Below are 23,372 nucleotides of genomic sequence, written 5' to 3'. Positions count from 1 at the left end.
GTTTGTTCCTCTGTCCCCCATCAGATCGAAGCCTTCCAGCACATGCAGCACTTTGTCCAGGGGATGCAGCAGCAGGCCCAGCATGCCATCGCCGCCGAGGACCAGCAACACAAGCAGGAGCTCCACAAGCTTATGGCCAGGTCAGGACTCCTTCCACAACTACATTAGGGGGGGGGCCTCATGTTTTTATTGCAGTGTGTGCTTGAATTTTTTTTTACACACACACCTTTTCCCAGCCCTCATGTTCTCTCTCACCTAAAAGGGTCACGTACAGAGAGTTGTGCTCTTTCACCATGACCGTGACCCAACCCTGGTCGTAATATTCCTCCACTCCCTCCCTCGCTCCTTGTACTGGCATTTAGTTTTGCAAACCCGGACAAGTTTTGTCTCTTTTCATTCTGCGCAATCACTCACCTCTCAGCCAACGGGCATCCAAGAATCCAGCTACTTATCTTCAACCAAATGTGGCATTGTGCCGACGGGTACTGGAAACCAGGTGTGTCTCTGGCAAGTGAGAACTGTCAGCACCTGGCTGGGCCTACACCCACACCCCAGCCCAGAGTGTCCCATACTGGCCGGGTGTTGCCCTCTGCCTCTTCACCCTGTCTCCTGTCACATTCTACCATCTTCACCTCTTCTCTCTGTAAGAATAGTTGCTGTTTTGTGTTTTGACACAAAATGGCTGCCCAACTACACCTTCAGCGTACGAATGCTGAACAATGGCAGTGGACGAGTAACATGAGCAGCTGGTCCAGGATCTGTGCTGTGGTTTAGCCTGACGGCCAAGGTTAGAACTGGGGATGGACAAAGCTGAATTGATATCAGTTATGGGCAGAAAGGGACTGGAGGTCTTTTTCTATTCCTGTTGGAAGCTCTTCCCATTTGCAACAACACCCTTTTTTGCAATGCTCCCAATACATGCTCGTCACATGTATTTTTGTTTTGTGCTTGTGTATACCGTCAACGGATTAAATATAGAAAGACTCCCATTTTCAGAATGCCTCTACAAGGCATGATAGCCTAAGGAGGTTGTTTGTATGGTTGACGGGCCCATGAAAATACTTCCAGCACGATCCCCATTCCCCAAAGCGCTCTCCTTCATGGAGCGGACTTCAAATGAGTGCCCGAGGGAATCTCAGAGGCCAGTTATTTTGGGGGAAAGTTTACTTCTGACACACCAGGTTTTGTGTGAGGTTTTACTCAGTAAAATACTGTGTTTCACGTTAGCCTCCAAATGAACACAAGCAAGGGTAAAAAAACAGTGCTTGAGCTTTATGGGTTGGATGTATTGAAACTTTGGTCAGCAGACGAGCCTACTTACAGTAAAAAGGCTCCTCTTAGACACGCGCACACACACACACACACACACACACACACACACACACACAGGAGACGAGCCTTCTTACAGTAAAACACTCATCTTAGAGGCGCACACACAATGCACACAAACACACATACACACAATATACATACCTCATACTTCTTATGAGGCAACAAGCTAACAGGAAACCAGGAGTGTTCCATACTTGCTGTTGCACTTCCATATTCTATTTGTCTGTGGAATGTTTGTCTCCACTGTTTTATTCCAGACGTGCTGACACACTTTCCTGTAAATGGGTTGGCACTGTGGAATGGCGTACACCTGGTCTATACACACACGCACACACACACCGAAATAATTCATTGTAATTTCAGCGATATGTATTTGCATGTTAGGACACAATGATCATGATAAGACCTGCAATCTCCGGTCTGAGTTCCTGTGGTAACAGAGAAGCACTTCTGGCACTAGTGGTTCTCCCATGCAGACGGTTTTACTGTGTTTTTCCCTGAAGCGGTTTGTCAGAGGTGAACTGAACCAGTACTGTAGTTTCACATGGAAAAAGCGCTCCGCAGCGTTACGCAATGCTAATGGATCATTTATTAGAAGTGCTCTCTGGAAACGGGTGCAGTGTACAGTTAGGAGCTGAGGGACGGATGCCTGCGCAGGATTCGCCAGTTCCTGGTCGGGCGTGTTATAAACCAATCACGAGCTTGGCCCATGTAAATCAAACACGACTCGATTATTTGGCAGTTTGCCTCGAGTGTCTGTGGGTTTTTTTATGATGATTGATATGGCAAGCACAACCACTGGGAAGACCGACCACGAGGCAATGTTCCCTCACACTCACCACCAATATAAAACATTGAAAATCACTTAAGTGATGCCAAAACCTTTCAGTAGCTAATGCGCCACTGCTTTTAGTAATGACGCCTAAGTATGATAAATGTCTTTGCGTGATTTCCACGTTTTCCCATCATTCTCTTCTATTTTAAGGGGTTGCACTAGTACTGCGTTGAACATCCATTGCCAACTCCCCCAGACAACTTGTGATGACAGCGAGCATATTGTATAAGATAACTTCCCCAACATACTTTTAAAATTGTCACCACAGAACAGACGTTTCTCATAGTAAAGTTAAACGTGGATTCAGTTAATATCCATTTTCTCCAGAAGTGTCCCACAGATCTTGGCCTTAGGCCTAGGTAAGCATGTCAGTGGCCATTCAAGGCAATAGATGGTAGAGAGGAGTGTGTGGACGAGCCTGGCATTAGAGAGGGGAGATGGACTGCCAGGAAACACCACGTTGAATGCATTCATCACACTAACTAACTAGTGTAACAGACTTGGTGTAAGAGCTTCATCTCACATACCAGGCCTTATAGCTGTTGACATGATTGTGTGTTGCTCTAAGGCAATTTATCAGACTCTGATGCAGCCCTGGGCCCGTATTCACAAACGTCTCAGAAAAGGAGCGCTGATCTGGTACCAGGGGGCTCATTTATCAACCGTGTGTAAATTCCGTACTAAATTCTGACATGCGTGGAGATCCTAGGATTTGCATGCGTCACAAATGATATGCGTTTATCAAACTGTCGCACGCAACATATACTGTCGCCCATGTTTTCATTGATAAATCAGAGCCATATTATATTTGTGTGGTCATGAACAAGCGCTATAACCTCGCCTGGAAAACTTCCTCCGTTTTTATGGTAATAAAAATGCCCTCATTTGCTGTATGATTTGGAAGAGATGTTGGAACTGGGCCATGATCATTCCTAAAAGAAAGCGCAATGGCAAATGTTATCACATTTCTGTCGAGGAGTAGACAGAATGTTGCAGTGACTTTTCCCAACAAAAAATGCACGCTGCCTTGGGCCATGATCATTCCTAAAAGAAAGCGCAATGGCAAATGTTATCACATTTCTGTCGAGGAGTAGACAGAATGTTGCAGTGACTTTTCCCAACAAAAAATGCACGCTGCCTAGCGAGTGCCACAACACTGGCCACACATTCTGCAAGATTGGTTGTCCTTTCGACCAATTTACAAGTAAATGCTACAGCCCACACTTCTATGCAAAATATACATGGTTTATCAACACGTGATTGTGTGTCTCCTACCTTTTGGTATAGGATCTGAAATTAAATAGGCTAGGATATGATGTCGTGCTCCTAATCTTATCACGCCGCAATACTGTAGCCTACCCATACTGTCACATACTGTCAAGGCTACCGGTCTATTTACTTTCGAGCGTGCTTGGCTATTGAATTAGTGATTGATAAATGGTAGCCTACTTTCTGTTGTGTAGTGGAAATAATACCATTGAAAATACCAACGGCAAATGCATATTTTATCATTAGGCCTACGTTTTAATGTTTTTATTAGCCTACCATTATTATCATTATTCCTATGCATCATACACCACCTATTTCCCCCAAAGGAACAATAAGCCTGCTTGCCATACAGTTGATCAACCTTCTGGTGATTTGCGTGGAGATAAGCACACTTTCCTGTCAAGATCAATATTTTATAAATACCAACCTTTGCGGGAAAACTGCACGCTGGGTTTTGAGTATTTTTTGTGCTCATGCAACTACGGAGTGTCCATATAAAGGGTCTCGAGTAGGAGTGCTGATTTAGGATCAGTTTTGCCTTTCAGATCACAAACAAATAAGATTACATGGATAGGAGAGGACCTGATTCGAGATCAGCACTCCTACTCTGAGACACCGTATTCTGCTGACAATCTATATAGTGACCAAGACTGTCTCTCCCTCTCTCCCTCTCCCCCTCAATCCCTCCTTCCCTCCTTTCCTAGGTGCTTTCTGAAGCTGGGTGAGTGGCAGCTCAGTCTTCAGGGCATTAATGAGAGCACCATCCCCAAAGTGCTGCAGTACTACAACCACTCCACGGAGCACGACCGCAACTGGTACAAGGTCAGTGACCCTCTCACGTTTAACCACTCCCCTCCAACCCCTGTCACTCCCATCAGCATTCACGCTGTGGACCTCGTGCTGACTCCCCATTTACTTAACATAAGGTTTGTATGTTATTAGAGACATGAGTTGATTTGAAAGGAACCAAGGGCACCTTTGGGCTTGTATGGGCCCATGCCCACACTGCAGGAAAGCCACGCTCTTCCTCTATTGAGAGCCCCCCCCCTCCTCGCATCTCTCAGTAGCTTATTACGTAACAACCGAAAACATGATTGACATCTGTTTAGACCCAGAACATTCCCCAGAGGGCCGGACTCCTCCGGGACATCTCACGTAATCCTTCAGTAAACCGGAAACTAATTGTCTAACGGACTGGAAGTTGATGTGATAAGTGCGATAACATAGGTTCAAACATATGTTTCGACATGTAGACTTTCTATGTCTTATAATAAATAAATAAAAATAATGTATTTATTTCTTCACCTGGCATACCTTTTTCCGCAGGCCTGGCACGCATGGGCGGTGATGAACTTTGAGGCAGTGCTGCACTACAAGCACCAGAACCAGGGCCGGGACGAAAAGAAGAAGAAGCGCCACGTCAGCGGCACCAGCGCAAATAGCGAGGCCAGCAACAGCGACAGCGAGGTAGACAGCACTGAGCACAGCCCTGTGCCCTCGCCGGGCCAGAAGAAGGCCAACGAGGTGAGGGCTGCGGCCATCTTAGATTCTCCTTCACCATACTCGTCCACTAATGCTAACCAGCCCTTTCGCTATTCACTACCGGACAAATTTCAAACTAACTTGACAGACCTGTGCTTCAAATGTTGCATAAATCACAAGTTTATGTCAATGGGAGAAGGTTTGAGTTAGGACTATGACTGAATGCCTTGCTTGCTGAAATCAAGGTACAATCATTTGCAATTCTTCCTTTTCCTCATTCTCCCTCTGTTGTTTGGCGAGTTCAGGACCTCTCCAAGACGTTACTCCTCTACACGGTTCCTGCTGTCCAGGGCTTCTTCCGCTCAATCTCCCTCTCCAGAGGGAACAACCTCCAGGACACCCTGAGGTGGGTCCCCACATGGGGCCAGGGCCTATATTTAACTAGACAAGTCAGTTAAGAACAAATTCTTATTTACAATGACGGCCTACCAAAAGGCCTCCTGCGGGGACAGGGGCTGGGATTAAAAATAAATCAAATATAAATATAGGACAAAACACACATCACAACAAGAGAGACAACACTACATAAAGAGATACCTAAGACAACAGCATAGCAAGTCAACAACACATGAAAACACAGTATTGTAGCAACACAACATGACAACAACATGGTAGCAACACAACATGGCAGCAGCACAACATAGTAGCAGTACAAAACATGGTACAAACATTATTGGGCACAGACAACAGCACAAAGGGCAAGAAGGTAGAAACAACAATACATCACGCCAAGCAGCCACAACTGTCAGTAAGAGTGTCCTTTTAAGACTCTTTGAATAAAGGTTAAATAAATCCCTTTTTCTAAATCCCTTTTAGATCATAATGAATAAGATTAGATGGACAGGGAGCACCTGATCCCAGATCAGCACTCCTACTCTGAGATGGCCAGTAGTCTGAAAGCCCAAACCGACAACACTGATAGACGCAGAGTTTAAATATGTGGAAAGGAAGCCCTCTGGTGGCAGAGAGACGAGCTCCAATTCCAATTTGTGTCGTTGCGCGCATTTGATTGCTTGGTGTCAATTTGTTTTGCTTCGAATGCGGTTTGAAATTCAGGGAAACTGTGGTTGTTTTTTTTTTTTCTTCGTCTGAACCTGTCAATAAAGATGCAATGGATACAAGAGACTGTTTTTGACATGATGCTGTTTTCTTTCTCCAGGGTCCTGACCCTCTGGTTTGACTATGGACACTGGCCTGAAGTCAACGAGGCACTGGTAGAGGGTATCAAAACCATTCAGATAGACACCTGGCTACAGGTACGCATCTCACATGCATGTTTTTGGTTTGCTTTTATTGTTCTGTCCATTGTGTCAAGGGTACTAGAAAACTGAGTTATTCCCAGGGGCCATGTTGGTTTTGGGCCATGAATCATCCATGAAATAGTCATTCAAGAAAGTCTCTTACAGGATGATAGTAACTGAATAGTTACTGGATAGTAATTCCGCATTGCATTTCTCCGGGGTGTTAACAAAATGAAGTCTCCCTCTCTTGCCCCCTCGTCTGCAGGTGATCCCCCAGCTGATTGCCCGCATCGACACTCCCCGTGCTCTGGTTGGCCGCCTCATCCACCAGCTGCTCACCGACATTGGGCGCTACCACCCCCAGGTAATGACATACTGCTGGCACCCAGGCTAGGAGCTATGGCCTAGGACGCATATCTCTGAACTGGTATTGCGTTGATTAACTCTCCCTCTCGATCACTCGACCCCGCCCCACCCACCCTCTTCTAGGCTTTGATCTATCCGTTGACCGTGGCCTCCAAGTCAACCACCACTGCCCGCCACAATGCTGCTAACAAGATCCTCAAGAACATGTGTGAGCACTGCAATACACTGGTCCAGCAGGCGATCATGGTACGTGATTCCTGTCGGTGCACCTCACTACCTCACGGTACAGCTAGCAACAAGTGGTGACAGTCTGTTTTACCATTTAGACATACAGAGCCTTCAGAAAGTATCCCCTTGACTTATTCTACATTTTGTTGTGTTACAGCCTGAATTTAACATTTGGATAAGTTCAGGAGTAAAACATTTACTTAACAAGTCACATAATATTGTTTAACATTGGTAAATGGGTAATAAAATAAAAATCATGCATTGAATATACCTTTGAGCATGGTGAAGTTAATAATTACACTTTGGATGGACAATGTCTACACTATTTCTGAACAATTTGAAAGTGATTTCTTTCAAAAACAAGGAAAATTCTGAGTGACCCAAAATTTTTAAGCAGTAGTGTGTGTGTATATATATATATATATATTTGCAAAAAAGTATATGGGGGTTGGAAGTGATGCAGACAACTACATTGATGGAAGCTACAATCTATCTGCAATATTAAAGCTGATCTACCCCCTAAAAAGAGAGGGTGGAAACCGTTCAGGGATTTCACCATGCCAATGGTGACTTGAAACAGTTTAACGGCTGTGATAGGAGAAAACTGAGGATGGATAAACATTGTAGTTTCTCCGCAGTACTAACCTAATTGACAAAGATGGAAGCCTGTACGGAATAAAAAATATTCCAAAACATGCATCCTGTTTGCAACAAGGTGCTAAAGTAATACTGCAAAAAATGTGGCAAAGCAATTCACTTTTTGTCCTGAATACAAAGTGTTATGTTTTGGGCAAATCCAATACAGTACATTACTGAGTACCACTCTCCATATTTTCAAGCATAGTGGTGGCTGCTTCATGTAATGGGTATGCTTGTAATTGTTAAGGACTGGGGAGTGTTTCAAATAATAAACTGAATGGAACTAAGCACAGGCAAAATCCTAGAGGAAAACCTGGTTCAATCTGCTTTCCACCACACTGGGTGATTAATTCACCTTTTGGGAAAATAACCAATAATGCAAGGCCAAATCAACACTGCAGTTGCTTACCAAGAAGACAGTGAATGTTCCTGAGTGGCCGAGTTACAGTTTTGACTTAATCTACTCGAAAACCTATTGCAAGACCTGAAAATTGTTGTCTAGCTATGATTAACAACGAATTTGACAGGGCCTGAAGAATTTTGAAAAGAATAATGGGCAAATGTTGCACAATCCAGGTGTGGAACGCTCTTAGAGGCTTACCCAGAAAGACTCGCAGCTGATTCTACAGAGTATTGACTCAGGGGTGTGAATACTTATGTAAATTATATATTTCTATATTTCATTTTCAATAAATCTGAAGAAAATGTACTTGTTTCCCAAGGCATGAGTCACTTCCTGTCTCCCCAGGTGAGCGAGGAGCTGATCCGGGTGGCCATTCTGTGGCACGAGATGTGGCACGAGGGCCTGGAGGAGGCCTCCCGACTCTACTTTGGCGAGCGCAACGTGAAGGGTATGTTTGCTGTGCTGGAGCCCCTTCACGCCATGATGGAGAGGGGCCCGCAGACCCTCAAAGAGACCTCCTTCAACCAGGTCCGTCTTTTGTTTTCTTTTGTCTTTTTTAAAGTCATGTTTATAGTCTTTATTTTCATGTATTTTTCCTTCTTTTTAACATTTAATTTACCAAGTTACAATGATTGACAAATGTGCGTGTATCTCAAAAATGTGCAGAAATCCCATGTAGATGTCAATTGGAGACTGAGGAAATGTATGAGTTGAAAGTTAGGATCAGTCCCGCAGTCAAATGACCAATTGACAATGATGTGTAGTGCTCTTTAACCTGGATTATAGGTAAATGGCTGGACAGGTGAAGTGAATTGGCTGCTGTTCTCTGTGTTATGGACAGGCCTACGGGAGGGACCTCATGGAGGCCCAGGATTGGTGCAGGAAGTACATGCGCTCGGGCAACGTGAAGGACCTGACCCAAGCGTGGGACCTGTACTATCACGTCTTCAGACGGATCTCCAAGCAGCTACCACAGGTGAGAGAATCACACCAACCTACTCACACTCTGCTCAAGTCAGTTTGGTCTGTCTCGTAACGTAACTCCTACACTGAGGCCAATTGGAGATCTGCCAGTCTTCGTCTGAATTCAAGAATCTCTCTCCTCTTCGGATTCAGCCCTTCGTTGGTTGTGCCAGTTGAAAAACTAAAGCATCCAGTGAAAGGAGTCAAGTTGGCTCACAACCAGTTATGTGTGGGTAGTGTATATTGCTACATTCACATCTTTCTTCAGAGCTATGAGATGTTATTTTGCTACTCTTGTTAAGGCCCACGTTCATTTATCCCTTGACACTGTAAACTGATATATCTAGGTCATGTCAGCATCCTGAAACAATGCAACCCATTCAGCGAGGATCCTGAAGTGGCTGTTAGTGGAAAATAAATAGCGCTTCCTAGGTGTTGCGTCTGTCTCAGTTGTTGTTCCAAGTTAAGCCAAATGTCTTCTCATCGCTACAGTATTTCACTGTAATAGGCCAACAATAGCAAAACTCCTTCAGAGTCAAGTGAAAAGAGTACACCAGTGGGGCAGTCTTGTATCCTTTATTTATACAGGTGAACCCATTGAGATGAGACGCCTTTCCTAGGAGGACCTGTCTAGACAGTGCACGAGCAAAAGAGACAGACGGTTAAAGTGGTGACAGTGAAAGACGGAGTGAGAGACTGAAAGAGGCAGAGTGACGGTTGGAACACGGCACAATGAACCCTTTCATCTGGCAGTAATCTGATCTCTCTCCTCTCTCTCGCTCCCCTCATCTATCCATTATTTTATCCATTGATCCCTCCCCCATCCATTCCTTCCTGTGTCCCAAGCTGACCTCCTTGGAGCTGCAGTACGTGTCCCCCAAGCTGCTGATGTGCAGGGACCTGGAGCTGGCCGTGCCGGGGACCTACGACCCCAACCAGCCCATCATCCGCATCCAGTCCATCGCCCCCTCGCTGCAGGTCATCACCTCCAAGCAGCGGCCGCGTAAACTCACCATCATGGGTAAGACAACCACATAACCTCCAAACAATGTCCCCGCAGACTCACCTACATGGGTAAGACAACCAACCACAAGGCCAATAAGAATTAAAAGAAAGGGCGTCTCCATTCAAATCAATGATGATGACACAATGGGTGGACTGGCAGCCATTTTGAGTGTACCCATGTAAGGAAGTAAAAACAGGAAGTGTACCCTTTAATTAAATGCGGAAAACACATTTCAGTTGAATGCATTCAGTTGTACAACTAACTAGGTATCCCCCTTTCCTGTTCCCTTAATCTGTGCTGGGATTTGTTGAGTCATCTCGATTGGCATTACAAAAAAATGGATTCCATTATCATGAGCCACATCAGTTAGCATCATTTGAATGAACATTCTACATTACCATGGCAATCCAGCATCAGTTGATGGAATATTCCAAAATACAAAGGCATTTATTTCGTCACAATACCAGGCAGCCATTGCGAGGCTACCCATGAGCTTGGCAGTCAGTTGCCAGTGTTTGAGCTTCCAAGCCCATTCTATTCATTCTTATCTCTATGATTACACCCACCATTTACCATTGATGGAAATGAATAAAGAGGGAATACGATTAGTGGGGACAGTGGACTACAGGCCCATTGTCCTACTGAGTCCTTTGGGAGTATTGGCTAACTACACAAGGAGTTAGCTAACTAAGTATGACCATCATAGTAGTAAGGGTATTAGATTTTTTTTAAATCCCATTTGTTTAAAGATGAGTGTCTAGGGCTATTAAACAATAACATTTAATCGAGTTAATCGCAGGATTTGCTGTGATTATTCTCACAATTTGAATTTGCTAAAATTTAGCTGTAATTTAAGATTTTCATACAAAAAAATTGCACAAGAATATTGACGTCTTGATTTTGTCTAAAGTAACGGTTATCAAAATTGGGTAAATTGAGAAAGCACACTTTCTTTACCCTCAGTTGTAACCTGTTTTCACAGTCCATTGTTTTCAGCTGTAGAGATTATGTATTTGGGATGTTTTCAGCGATTTTTGAACACTTTCAGACAATGCGATTAATCGCAATAAAAAGAACATAAATTACTAAAGGTGATTAACTCTGACCGCCCTAAAGATGACACAAGTCAGGTCATCAAAAGATCAATGAGAAATGCAAACATGCTATCTTTTGGAGTAATTTACTGAGTCAGAAGTATAATCAATTTGTGGTATGTGTCATGCCATCTACCTGTGTATAATGCCATTATTGTCCTCTGCAGTTTAGCAATGTGATAACAAAGGATTATCCCGCAACAGAATTTTTCATCCCACTGTCATTGTAAAGTGATAAACAGAATTTTACACTAATTCGCATGCATAGGAGTTCAGGGGCTATATGTATCAACAAGCATCTCAGAGCAGGAGTGCTGTTCTACAATCAGGCCCCCCCTATCCATGCAGTCTAATTCATTACCATCTAAAAAGCTAAACTGATCCTAGATCAGCACTCCTACTCTCAGACGCCAGTTGAATGAAAGCCACGGTCTGAGAGTTGACTTGTGTTGTGGTGCCCCCTGCAGGCAGCAATGGCCATGAGTTCATGTTCCTCCTGAAGGGCCATGAGGACCTGCGGCAGGACGAGAGGGTCATGCAACTCTTTGGCCTGGTTAACACACTGCTGGCCAATGACCCAGCCTCTCTACGCAAAAACCTCAGGTAGACAGTACACACACATTTCAAGATTAATGGCTGGATTATTGCCATCGGGAGGGTGTGAGATTGATTGATTGATTGATTGATTGATTTTCGGTGTCTGCTGTGCTTCTGTAAAAAAATATAATTTCCTGGTTACCATTTTTGTGTATTGTGTCCCTCTCTCAGCATTCAGCGCTACGCAGTGATTCCCCTGTCCACCAACTCTGGTCTAATTGGCTGGGTGCCTCACTGCGACACCCTCCACGCCCTCATCAGAGATTACCGGGAGAAGAAGAAGATCCTGCTCAACATCGAGCACCGCATTATGCTCAGGGTAAGAACCAGGAACTATCACATTAGCAGTTCACACACACCCTGTTCAGAAAGGAGCTTTTTAGACATGGTGTACACTGAACAGTGCACTTGCTATTACTAACCATCTGTTGATTAGCCATGAAGTTAAAGGGAATGTACACTTTTATACACAATATAATATGAATGTTGTTACTTGTCCACTACTCTTAAATGTCAAGTCTCAAGTAAAAAAAAAAGTTTTTTAAAGACAATACATTATTTATCTGTGAATTGAAAAACTGTTAAACAAATTGACAATGAGGTTCTATTTTACTACCAAAGGTTGTGCCATCTTGATGTTGTGGTATGTATGTTTGTTAGATGGCTCCAGACTATGATCACCTGACCCTGATGGAGAAGGTGGAGGTGTTTGAGCACGCCGTCAACAACACGGCCGGAGACGACCTGGCCAAGCTGCTGTGGCTGAAGAGCCCCAGCTCTGAGGTAAAACCCTGTTTCAGGCTTACAGACAGTTGTCATAAGACTAACGTACCACCCTTCATACGGCTGTAAGCAGTCTGACGTAGCACGTCATTAGGTGTTATAGCTAACAACTGACCACTCTATATAAGGCTGCTGAAGACTAATTAAAGGTGGTATTTGTAACAATTTAGTGATCATTTCAATTTCCTCATGTTTTTTTTGAAGAATGTGGCTCAGAAATACCTGAAATATCTTAGTTCTGCTTTCTGTTGCAGGGACGCAATGTAGTGTTATGTTTACTCCTGGTCTTCTTCTCAGGTTTGGTTTGACAGGAGGACCAATTACACACGCTCCCTGGCTGTGATGTCAATGGTGGGCTACATCCTGGGCCTGGGAGACAGGTGAGGCTCTCCACCAATAAAAGTTCAGCAGTGGTAGCAGATGTTTAAAAAGTGAAATAATCTTGCTTTGCAGGTGTATTGGAGCATATTTATTGAACAGAACATACAAAGTATCAAATAGTTATTTTCGTGCATGGGGCCAAAACATTGGCATGAAAATAAATATGTGGTCCAGTGTGTAGACTACCCTCACTCAGTTTATCTCCATTTCCTCTGCAGGCATCCATCCAACTTGATGTTGGACAGACTAAGTGGCAAGATCCTCCACATTGATTTTGGGGATTGCTTTGAGGTGAGCAGGGGCCTCCAAAATCAGAACCTGACTGAATGTACACTATTTATACAAAGTATGTGGACACCCCTTCAAATTAGTGGATTCGGCTATTTCAGCCACACCCGTTGCTGACAGGTGTATAAAATCGAGCACACAGCCATGCAATCGCCATAGACAAACATTGGCAGTAGGATGGCCTTGAAGAGCTCAGTGATTTTCAATATGGCATCGTCATAGGATGCCACCTTTCCAACAAGTCAGTTCATCAAATTTCTGCCCTCCTAGATCTGCCCTTGTCAACTGTAAGTGCTGTTATTGTGAATTGGAAACATCTAGGAGCAACGACAGCACAGCCGCAAAGTAGTAGGTCACACAAGCTTACAGAATGGGATTGCCGAGTGCTGAAGCTCGTAGCCCGTAAAAAGTTGTCTGTTCTCGGTTGCTATCGAGTTCCAAACTGCCTCTGTAAGCAACGTCAGCACAAGAACTGTTCATTAGGTGATTCGTGAAATGAGTTTCCATAGCCGAGCAGCCGCACACAAGCCTAAGATCAACATGTGCAATGCCAAGCCTCGGTTGGAGTGGTGTAACGCTTGTCGCCATTGGAAACACGTTCTCTGGAGTGATGAATCACACTTCACCATCTGGCAGTCCGACGGAAGAATCTGGGTTTGGCGGATGCCAGGAGAACGCTACCTGCCCGAATGCATAGTGCCAACTGTAAAGTTTGGTGTAGGAATAATGGTCTGGGGCTGTTTTTCATGGTTCAGGCCCCTTAGTTCCAGTAAAGGGAAATCTTAACGCTACAGCATACAATTACATTCTAGATGATTCTGTGCTTCCTACTTTGTGGCAACAGTTTTGGGAAGGCCCTTTCCTGTTTCAGCATGGCAAGAACCCTGTGCACAAAGCGAGGTCTATACAGAAATGGTTTGTTGAGATCAGTGTGGAAGAACTTGACTGGCCTGACCTCAACCCCATCGAACACCTTTTGGATAAATTGGAATGCCGACTGCGAAGCCAGGCCTAATCGCTCAACATCAGTTCCCGACATCACGAATGATCTTGTGGCTGCATGGAAGCAAGTCCCTGCAGCAATGTTCCAACATCTAGTGGAAAGCCTTTCCAGAAGAGTGGAGGCTGTTATAGCAGCAAAGGAGGGACCAACTCCATATTAATGCCCATGATTTTGGAATGAGATCATGTAGTGTATCTGTGAATGTTGTCAATGTTTTATAAATGTTTTTCCCACTACAGGTTGCCATGACCAGGGAGAAGTTCCCGGAGAAGATTCCTTTCAGACTGACAAGAATGCTGACGAACGCCATGGAGGTAGGAGGAATAACTCTGTGGTTTATTTGACATACTCTTGTCAATAGTTCACATTTGCCTCTGTCATAGAAGGCACTTAATCCTGCAACTCAATTGAGGGTTTGCACTGCAGACTTGAGGAGCGAAGCAAAGATTTCCAGCTGGCACCCAGGCTACAATTACCAATCAGAACAGACAATAAAACTCCCCTCTCTGTTCTGTCAATCAATGTGTCCCTCCCCTGTGTGTGTTGGTCAGGTGACAGGGCTGGATGGGAACTACAGGATCACATGTCACACGGTGATGGAGGTGCTGAGGGAGCACAGGGACAGTGTCATGGCCGTACTGGAGGCCTTCGTCTACGACCCACTGCTCAACTGGAGACTGATGGACAGTAAGGAAACCACTCCGAAATGCCTCAAAACATCTTGAAAGCATCTTAAACACTGAAATACCTTTAAACCATCTGAAATCAACAACCCAGCAAACAATTGAGCCCTCTCTTTCTTTGTGGTCCACAGCGAACACCAAGGGAAACAAGCGATCCAGGACCAGAACTGATTCCTACACTGCTGGACAATCAGTCGGTGAGTGTGAAACAAGACGTCCATTTTGTGTCACTAACAACATCTGGAATGTTTCCAGACTGAATGCATCTTTCTGTGCTGTGTCTGTTGTCCAATGCAGAAGCACTGGAGGGGATCGACCTTGGTGAGACCACACACAAGAAACCAGGAACTACCGTGCCTGAATCCATTCATTCCTTCCGTGAGTCTTTGGCTCAAGCCAATACTGTAAAAATGCATGAGGCTAACATTCCTAGTAGTTTCTATGGTGGCTATGTTTGTTAACGCTAGAAATGGTGGGCCTCGAGGGACCCCACTTCAAACCAATGACTTGTCTTTTGGACTTCAACATTCTAACAGTCTAATAAATACATTTCATATATGCTATTGGACAAATTACCATTTGGTTATGTTTATGAAGGTCTTAGGTAACATTAGAATATGAAGAACATAATAGTATTTTCAATACTTTATTTTACTGTAAGCTATAAAAAAAAATGTTTTGGCGGGTCTTAAGAAGCATTATGGAAATAAGAAAATGTATTTCAAAGAACAGGATAGCATATTTTAAGTTGTTTTATGTCTATATGCTGCCGCATGCTCACGTTTTTTAGCGCATAAAACAATGGTCATTCTTAGAAAAAGTGGTATTTTGAAATAGAGCTCACCTCTTACATTTTTTTGCTATTTGGCAAAGCTACGTGTTCTAGAAACTGCTCTTTCTGCTCTGTCTGATGCTATATAGAAATCAAAATGTCTTACCTGAATCTAACTAACTGTATAAGTATTTGAAAAGGTGTATTTTTGGAGCTCTGTTTTCCTGCCTCTGTGTCAATTCCAAGCTGCCCATCTCTTCATATACATTTGACAATTGATCATATTTTCACCCATCAGACTATTGTCAATTTAATCTTGTCTTTTGACTAATGTGTGAAATTAGTTTCAATATAGTTTAGGTGTAATTTCGATGGGCCATCAGCTGCGCCGGCTGACTGGCGGTGAATGAAGGGCAAATTCTCTTTGTGAACAACATACGTGTGTTAAATATACTTATTTCAAGGACGGGGGTGGGGGACATGACAAAAACAATGTGAACGTTGTTTTGTCAACATGACGCTCTCGGCGCTTCCTGTGTTAAAACACAGCTATGAATAGTTGCTGAGTGGCATGTAGCTTCTATGGGTTTTTCTTTCCTCAACAAAGGATTGTGGAGGATATTGGTATTGGGAAGTACTATCTTTGCTTATTGTTGGCTCAAATATTTCCTCAAATGTTAGTGTATCAGTCATCACTGTGTTCCTCTCCCATCAGTTGGAGATGGCACTGTCCAGCCTGAGGCCCTGAATAAAAAGGCTATCCAGATTATCAACAGAGTACGAGACAAGCTGACTGGTAAGTCTTTCCCTACACATTCCCTACACATGTAACTAAAAATGCTAGGATATGCCAGCATATTAGCATTCATTGACTAATATGTATTGCTTTTCCCCATCAGGGCGTGATTTCTCACACGATGAGACTCTGGATGTGCCAACTCAAGTGGAGCTCCTCATCAAGCAGGCGACGTCGCACGAGAACCTATGCCAGTGTTATATTGGATGGTCAGTATGATCTGTTTGTTGTTAGTTAGCATCAGTTAGCCTACTGTTAGTTAGCATCAGACAAATACTTGTTGGCATCAGTTAGCCTAGTACTCTTAGTGAGATTCTGCTAGCAAAGTACTGTTAGTTAGCATCAGTTAGACTAGCGCTTTTAGTTTGCAGCAGTTAGCCTAGTACTATTAGTTAGCATTAGTTAGCCTAGCCTGTGCTACATTGGCTCGTTACCATCATCAGTAACTGTTAGTTCGCATTAATTAGCATAGCCTGGGTGGTGGACTGTTTCAGCATTCAACAATGCTATGGCACTGCCATGCTGTTTGACAAGACAACTATATGTTGCCTAAAGCAGGATCAGACAGGTACCCAAACTACAAAAAAGTTTCTTGGTTGGGCAAACATTTGTGGCTTATGTTGGGAACTTTTTTAACAATGGTCACTGAACTTGTATTGTTTTGCATCCCCCAGGTGTCCATTTTGGTAGAAGAGCTACACTTGAAGAGTTACACAGCCTGTTTTCATCAAGTAACCATGAACTTACTTGGTAACTATGTGGTTAATTTGTGAGAGATGGTCCATGGCAAGGAATTACATTTCCAAAGATCTTTATCAAATTATGCCATGCTGACATTGGTTTCAAGCATTTTACATTCACTTAGATAATTACTTCCAATTTAATGAAATTAGCGCCAAATCCTTAGTTTTAAGTAATGAGCCATGTAACATTTAATCCCAGGATGTAATACCATGTAAAGGTAACAGATACAATTATGTACTGTACAAGGTAACAACCTGGGCCTCGTTTCCCAGTTGCGATGTAACTTAAGCATTACAATGATTGTGTCAGATGCCTCGTTATTTATGAGCCACGTTTTAAAGTATTTCCCAAACAAGCATATAGAGAGATTGTTCACTAAGTGTGTCGTTAGACCATGTCGATACTGATCGGATCGAAAGAAAAGCATCTCTGCTCTCGAATCAGCTTTCTCCATTCAGGTCTAACCTTAGCATTAAAATTATTACACAATACTGATGACAGATCAGCTGCTAGATATTACCACCTATGGCGGCAAATATTGAGGCGGCTTATTCTAAATGCTTACCCTATAATAACCCACAAAATCAAGATTTGAAACGTGCACATATTGTTACTTTTTTTTTAAATATATTGTAGCAAAAATTATAGACAGTAGCCTAGAATTAGCTAAATATAATTAAATTGATTGAACATAACATTTATTTCAATGTAGCCTATAATGTATTTCTATTTTGCAGTCATCTCAGTTTTCATTTGAAGCCATGTTTTATTCTTCGCAACAATTGCAAAGACATTGGCGACTTTGTATTTGTAGTCAACTTTGTTTTGAAGTTGACTACAGCGGAGATCTTCTGTGTATAAAGTGACGTGGAATGGCAAAGAAGCATCTAACAACCTACTCAGCTGTTCTACCAGTGGTCTGAGGTAGTCAGTAAATAACAAGCATTTTCAAGTGTAACTTTAGTGACAATGTTTTGGGGAAACAGCACGGCTACTAAAGATACATTGTACGAAGGTTCTGGCGATGGCTTTGGGAAACGAGGCCCTGGTTATTTGCTAGTGCTTATTGTTCAAAGCGCTGGCTGTAAAGAGGAAGTCCTGCCCAGTGTTTAATTATGTCACTGTCATCATGCTAATGCTTTCTACTGTGGCCATATTTGTAACAAGTTTTTATTTTTTATTATTTAACTTGTTGCATCTGCTTCATAGTCCTTCATAGACCACTAGTCCATTGTATTATTGTGTGTTAATGTGACTATTTGAGTAAAATACTGTATGCCTTTTGCTAATTTAAACATTATTGAAGGGTGTCCCATGATAGAATATGAATGGGAGTATTTGATTTAAGATGGTTGCATGCATAATTCTATGCCAATAAATAAAGATCTATTGATACTTGTCTTGTGCTCTTTGCCATTGTCCAAATATGATAATGCTGATCATGTTTGTATGCTTAAATGTTCATTGCCTTTGCATATCATAACCATCATTATTAACGAACATACAATTATGAAACTTCAGAAGCTATTTTAAATACATTTTCTTGGTCCTAAGGTCATGAAATGTTCATATTACATTGCAGGGAGTTTCTGTACATTTTTTTTATTTTTTAGAAAATGTTGTTTTCATCCACCAGTGTATGGAGTTCCTTTTTCTGCTATAAATATCAAGCAAAACTTCTGAAGATGAGAACAAAAAAATATATATTGCAAGCAAAGTATAAACCCAAAATATTGAGCAAAGAAATCATAATTGCAAGAAAAACATTATAGTTTTCACTGAAACATTATTAATGTAAATGCGATTGTGATTAAACACCTCCTTCTTTGCATTAAATTGTTTTGGGGGCAGTTGTAAGTTTTGGCACATTCATTCTATCAGCATAGCACCCTGCATCCCACTACTGGTTTGCCTCTGAACCTAAGCAGGGTCGGTCTCTGGATGGGAGACCAGATGTAGCTGGAAGTGTGTTAGAGGATCAGTAGGGGGCACCCTCTACTCTCATCTTTCTCAGTGGTCAAAAAAAATCCCATGGCACTAATAACATGAAGATGAACTATCACTCCTAAACTGGTTGACCACTGGGGATGCATCATCTACACCTCTAAACCCTGCTTACACAGAATAGATTGATTGAAAGGATGTATATAGCACCTTTCTAACCCTAACCCTAGCAAAAAAAGAAACGTCCTCTCACTGTCAACTGCGTTTATTTTCAGCAAACTTAACGTGTTAATATTTGTATGAACGTAAGATTCAACAGCTGAGACATAAACTGAACAAGTTCCACAGACATGTGAGTAACAGAAATGGAGTAATGTGTCCCTGAACAAAGGGGGGGGGATCAAAATCAAAAGTAACAGTCAGTATCTGGTGTGGCCACCAGCTGCATTAAGTACTGCAGTGCATCTCCTCCTCATGGACTGCACCAGATTTGTGTTATTGGCTGTACCTTTGTTTATTCCATGTGTAACTCTGTGTTGTTTGTGTCGCACTGCTTTGCTTTACCTTGGCCAGGTCGCAGTTGTAAATGATAACTTGTTCTCAACTGGCCTACCTGGTTAAATAAAGGTGAAATATATATATTAAATATTTTTTAAATGGCCAGTTCTTGCTTTGAGATGTTACCCCACTATTCCACCAAGTCATCTGCAAGATTCCGTACATTTCTGGGGGGAATGGCCCTAGCCCTCACCATCCGAGCCAACAGCTCCCAGACGTGCTCAATGGGATTGAGATCCGGGCTCTACGCTGGCCATGGCAGAACACTGACATTCCTGTCTTACAGGAAATCACGCACAGAACGAGCAGTATGGCTGGTGGCATTGTCATGCTGGAGGGTCATGTCAGGATGAGCCTGCAGGAAAGATACCACATGAGGGAGGAGGAAGTCTTTAAAGCACAGCGTTGAAAATGCCTGCAATGACAACAAGCTCAGTCCGATGATGCTGTGACACACCGCCCCAGAACATGACGGACCATCCACCTCCAAATCGATCCCGCTCCAGAGTACTGGCCTTGGTATAATGCTCATTCGTTCAACGATAAACGCGAATCCAACCATCACCCCTGGTGAGACAAAACCGCGCCTCGTCAGCAAAGAGCACTTTTTGCCTTTCCTGTCTGGTCCAGCGATGGTGGGTTTGTGCCCACAGGCGACGTTGTTGCCGGTGATGTCTGGTGAGGACCTGCCTTACTACAACAGGCCTACAAGTCCTCAGTCCAGCCTCTCTCAGCCTATTGCGGACAGTCTGAGCACTGATGGAGGGATTGTGCGTTCCTGGTGTAACTCGGACAGTTGTTCCCAACCTGTACCTGTCCCGCAGGTGTGATGTTCGGATGATCCTGTGCAGGTGTTGTTACACGTGGTCTGCCACTGCAAGGTAGATCAGCTGTCCGTCCTGTCTCCCTGTAGCACTGTCTTAGGCATCTCACAGTATGGACATTGCAATTTATTGCCCTGGTCACATCTGCAGTCCTCATGCCTCCTTGCAGCATGCCAAAGGCGCGTTCATGCAGATGAGCAGGGACACTGGGCATCTTTCTTTTGGTGTTTTTCAGAGTCGGTAGAAAGGCCTCTTTAGTGTCCTAAATTTTAATTGCCTACCGTCTGTAAGCTGTTAGTGTCTTAACGACCGTTCCACAGGTGCATGTTCATTAACTGTTTATGGTTCATTGAACAAGCATAGGAAACAGTGTTTAAACCCTTTACAATGAAGACCTGTGAGGTTATTTGGATTTTTACAGATTTCTTTGAAAGACAGGGTCCTGAAAAAGGGACGTTTGATTTTTTGCTATGTTTAGTAAGTGGGAAACTCACCTCATCCACCACCAATGTGTGGAACCCGCTTGGGTAATGTACAGCAAACATATGGTGGAGAGGTGAGGAGTGATCTATGCCAATTATGAGTGAGGTAGATGATTAGATGGCCATGATGGAATGGGGCCAGGTTGGTAATTTAGCCAGGACACGGGTTAACACCCCTGGTCTTTCAAGTGCCAAGAATCGGGACATCCGTTTAAAGTCCCATCCCAAAAATGTCACCATACACAGGGTATTGTCGTCACTGCCCTGGAGCATTGGGATTTGATATTGAGGGAAGTGTGCCCCCCTTCTTGCATTTCAAATGTATTTCCTTGCATAATCTTTTTCACTTAATATTATAATTTTTGCTCCCAATAATATTGTGTTTAGGTTTTGCTTTCAATATCATTATTTTTGTTTGCATTACTGAAGAATGTTGATCTCTACTTCAGAAGTTTTGCATGATATTAATGGCACAGTCAGACCCCTTCCCTTTTTCCACATTTTGTTATGTTACAGCGTTATTTTAAAAACAATTAAATAAAAATGTTATCATCAATCTATACACAATACCCCATAATGACAGTGAAAACAGGTTTTTATCAATGTATTACATACAACAGAAATACCTCATTTACATAAGTATTCAGACCCTTTGCTATGAGACTCGAAATTGAGCTCAGGTGCATCCTGTTTCCATTGATCATCCTTGAGATGTTTCTAGAACTTGATTGGAGTCCAGCTGTGGTAATGGACATGATTTGGAAAGGCACACACCTGTCTATATAAGGTCCCATAGTTGACACTGCATGTCAGAGCAAAACCAAGCCATGAGGTCGAAGGGATTGTCCATAGAGCTCCGAGACAGGATTGTGTCGAGGCACAGATCTGGGCAAGGGTACCAAGAAATGTCTGCAGCATTGAAGGTCCCCAAGAACACAGTGGCAACCATCATTCTTAAATTGAATACGTTTGGAACCACCAAGGCTCTCCTAGAGCTGGCCGCCTGGCCAAACTGAGAAATTGGGGGAGAAGGCCTGGGCCAGGGAGATGACCAAGAAACCCGATGATCACCCTGACAGAGCTCCTGAGATCTACTCTGGAGATGGGAGAACATTCTAGAAGGACAACCATCTCTGCAGCACTCCACCAATCAAGCCTTTATTGTTAGAGTGGCCAGACGGAAAAGGCACATGACAGTCCCCATTGGAGTTTGCCAAAAGGCACCTAAAGGACTCTCCAACCATGAGAAACACGATTCTCAGGTTTGATGAAACCAAAGTTGAACTCTGGCCTGAATGCTAAACGTCACATCTGGAGGAAACCTGGTACCATCCCTACGGTGAAGCATGGTGGTGGCAGCATCATGCTGTGGGCATGTTTTTCAGGGACTGGGAGACTCGTCAAGATCGAGAGAATGATGAACGGAGCAAAGTACAGAGAGATCCTTGATGAAAACCTGCTCCAGACTGCTCAGGAACTCAGACTAGGGCTAAGGTTCACCTTCCAACAGGACAACGACCCTAAGCACACAGCCAAGACAAGGCTGGAGTGACTTCGGGACAAATCTATGAATGTCAAATCAAATCAAATTGATTTATATAGCCCTTCATACATCAGCTGATATCTCAAAGTGCTGTACAGAAACCCAGCCTAAAACCCCAAACAGCAAGCAATGCAGGTGTAGAAGCACGGTGGCTAGGAAAAACTCCCTAGAAAGGCCAAAACCTAGGAAGAAACCTAGAGAGGAACCAGGCTATGTGGGGTGGCCAGTCCTCTTCTGGCTGTGCCGGGTGGAGATTATAACAGAACATGGCCAAGATGTTCAAATGTTCATAAATGACCAGCATGGTCGAATAATAATAAGGCAGAACAGTTGAAACTGGAGCAGCAGCATGGCCAGGTGGACTGGGGACAGCAAGGAGTCATCATGTCAGGTAGTCCTGGGGCATGGTCCTAGGGCTCAGGTCCTCCGAGAGAGAGAAAGAAAGAGAGAAGGAGAGAATTAGAGAACGCACACTTAGATTCACACAGGACACCGAAAAGGAGAAGTACTCCAGATATAACAAACTGACCCTAGCCCCCCGACACATAAACTACTGCAGCATAAATACTGGAGGCTGAGACAGGAGGGGTCAGGAGACACTGTGGCCCCATCCGAGGACACCCCCGGACAGGGCCAAACAGGAAGGATGTCCTTGAGTTGCCGAGCCAGAGCCCGGACTTGAACCCGATCGAATATCTCTGGACCTGAAAATAGCTGTGCAGCAACGCTCCCCATCCAACCTGACAGAGCTTGAGAGGATCTGCAGAGAAGAATGGGAGAAACTCCCCTAATACAGGTGTGTCAAGCTTGTAGCATCATACCCAAGAATACTTGAGGCTGTAATCGCTACCGAAGGTGCTTCAACAATGTACTGAGTAAAGGGTCTGAATACTAATGTAAATGTGATATTTCAGTTTTGTATTTTTTACACATTTGCAAAAATGTATAAAAAGCTGTTTTTGCTTTGTCATTATGAGGTATTGTGTGTTGAAAAAAACGTGGGGGAAATCAATTTAGTTCATTTTATAATAAGGCTGTAACATAACAAAATCTGGA

The 23,372-nt window shown here is 43.4% G+C and overlaps 1 protein-coding gene across 2 annotated transcripts in view; it reads left to right on the top strand.

The window, feature by feature from the left end:
* mtor (mechanistic target of rapamycin kinase) overlaps positions 1–18,360 on the top strand; it is a 132,689-nt gene extending 114,329 nt beyond the window's left edge. For both annotated transcript variants that reach the window (XM_042299362.1, XM_042299361.1), the window contains exons 37-58: positions 25–140; positions 4,141–4,258; positions 4,763–4,960; positions 5,224–5,324; positions 6,138–6,234; positions 6,485–6,583; positions 6,709–6,831; positions 8,201–8,383; positions 8,697–8,831; positions 9,665–9,839; positions 11,386–11,521; positions 11,687–11,834; positions 12,176–12,298; positions 12,596–12,678; positions 12,898–12,970; positions 14,210–14,284; positions 14,522–14,657; positions 14,785–14,850; positions 14,951–15,031; positions 16,141–16,221; positions 16,325–16,430; positions 16,896–18,360. In XM_042299362.1, coding sequence (XP_042155296.1) covers positions 25–140; positions 4,141–4,258; positions 4,763–4,960; positions 5,224–5,324; positions 6,138–6,234; positions 6,485–6,583; positions 6,709–6,831; positions 8,201–8,383; positions 8,697–8,831; positions 9,665–9,839; positions 11,386–11,521; positions 11,687–11,834; positions 12,176–12,298; positions 12,596–12,678; positions 12,898–12,970; positions 14,210–14,284; positions 14,522–14,657; positions 14,785–14,850; positions 14,951–15,031; positions 16,141–16,221; positions 16,325–16,430; positions 16,896–16,911 — 2,469 coding nt within the window. In that variant the 3' untranslated portion in view covers positions 16,912–18,360. The remainder of the gene's footprint in view (positions 1–24; positions 141–4,140; positions 4,259–4,762; positions 4,961–5,223; positions 5,325–6,137; positions 6,235–6,484; positions 6,584–6,708; positions 6,832–8,200; positions 8,384–8,696; positions 8,832–9,664; positions 9,840–11,385; positions 11,522–11,686; positions 11,835–12,175; positions 12,299–12,595; positions 12,679–12,897; positions 12,971–14,209; positions 14,285–14,521; positions 14,658–14,784; positions 14,851–14,950; positions 15,032–16,140; positions 16,222–16,324; positions 16,431–16,895) is intronic.
* Positions 18,361–23,372: the final 5,012 nt, after the last annotated feature.

Source organism: Oncorhynchus tshawytscha, linkage group LG16 (genome assembly GCF_018296145.1).
Source record: "Oncorhynchus tshawytscha isolate Ot180627B linkage group LG16, Otsh_v2.0, whole genome shotgun sequence".
In the NCBI taxonomy this organism is placed as follows: domain Eukaryota; kingdom Metazoa; phylum Chordata; class Actinopteri; order Salmoniformes; family Salmonidae; genus Oncorhynchus; species Oncorhynchus tshawytscha.
Note: the sequence above shows the minus strand (reverse complement) of the source record. Positions and strands in the feature narration are given on the sequence as shown.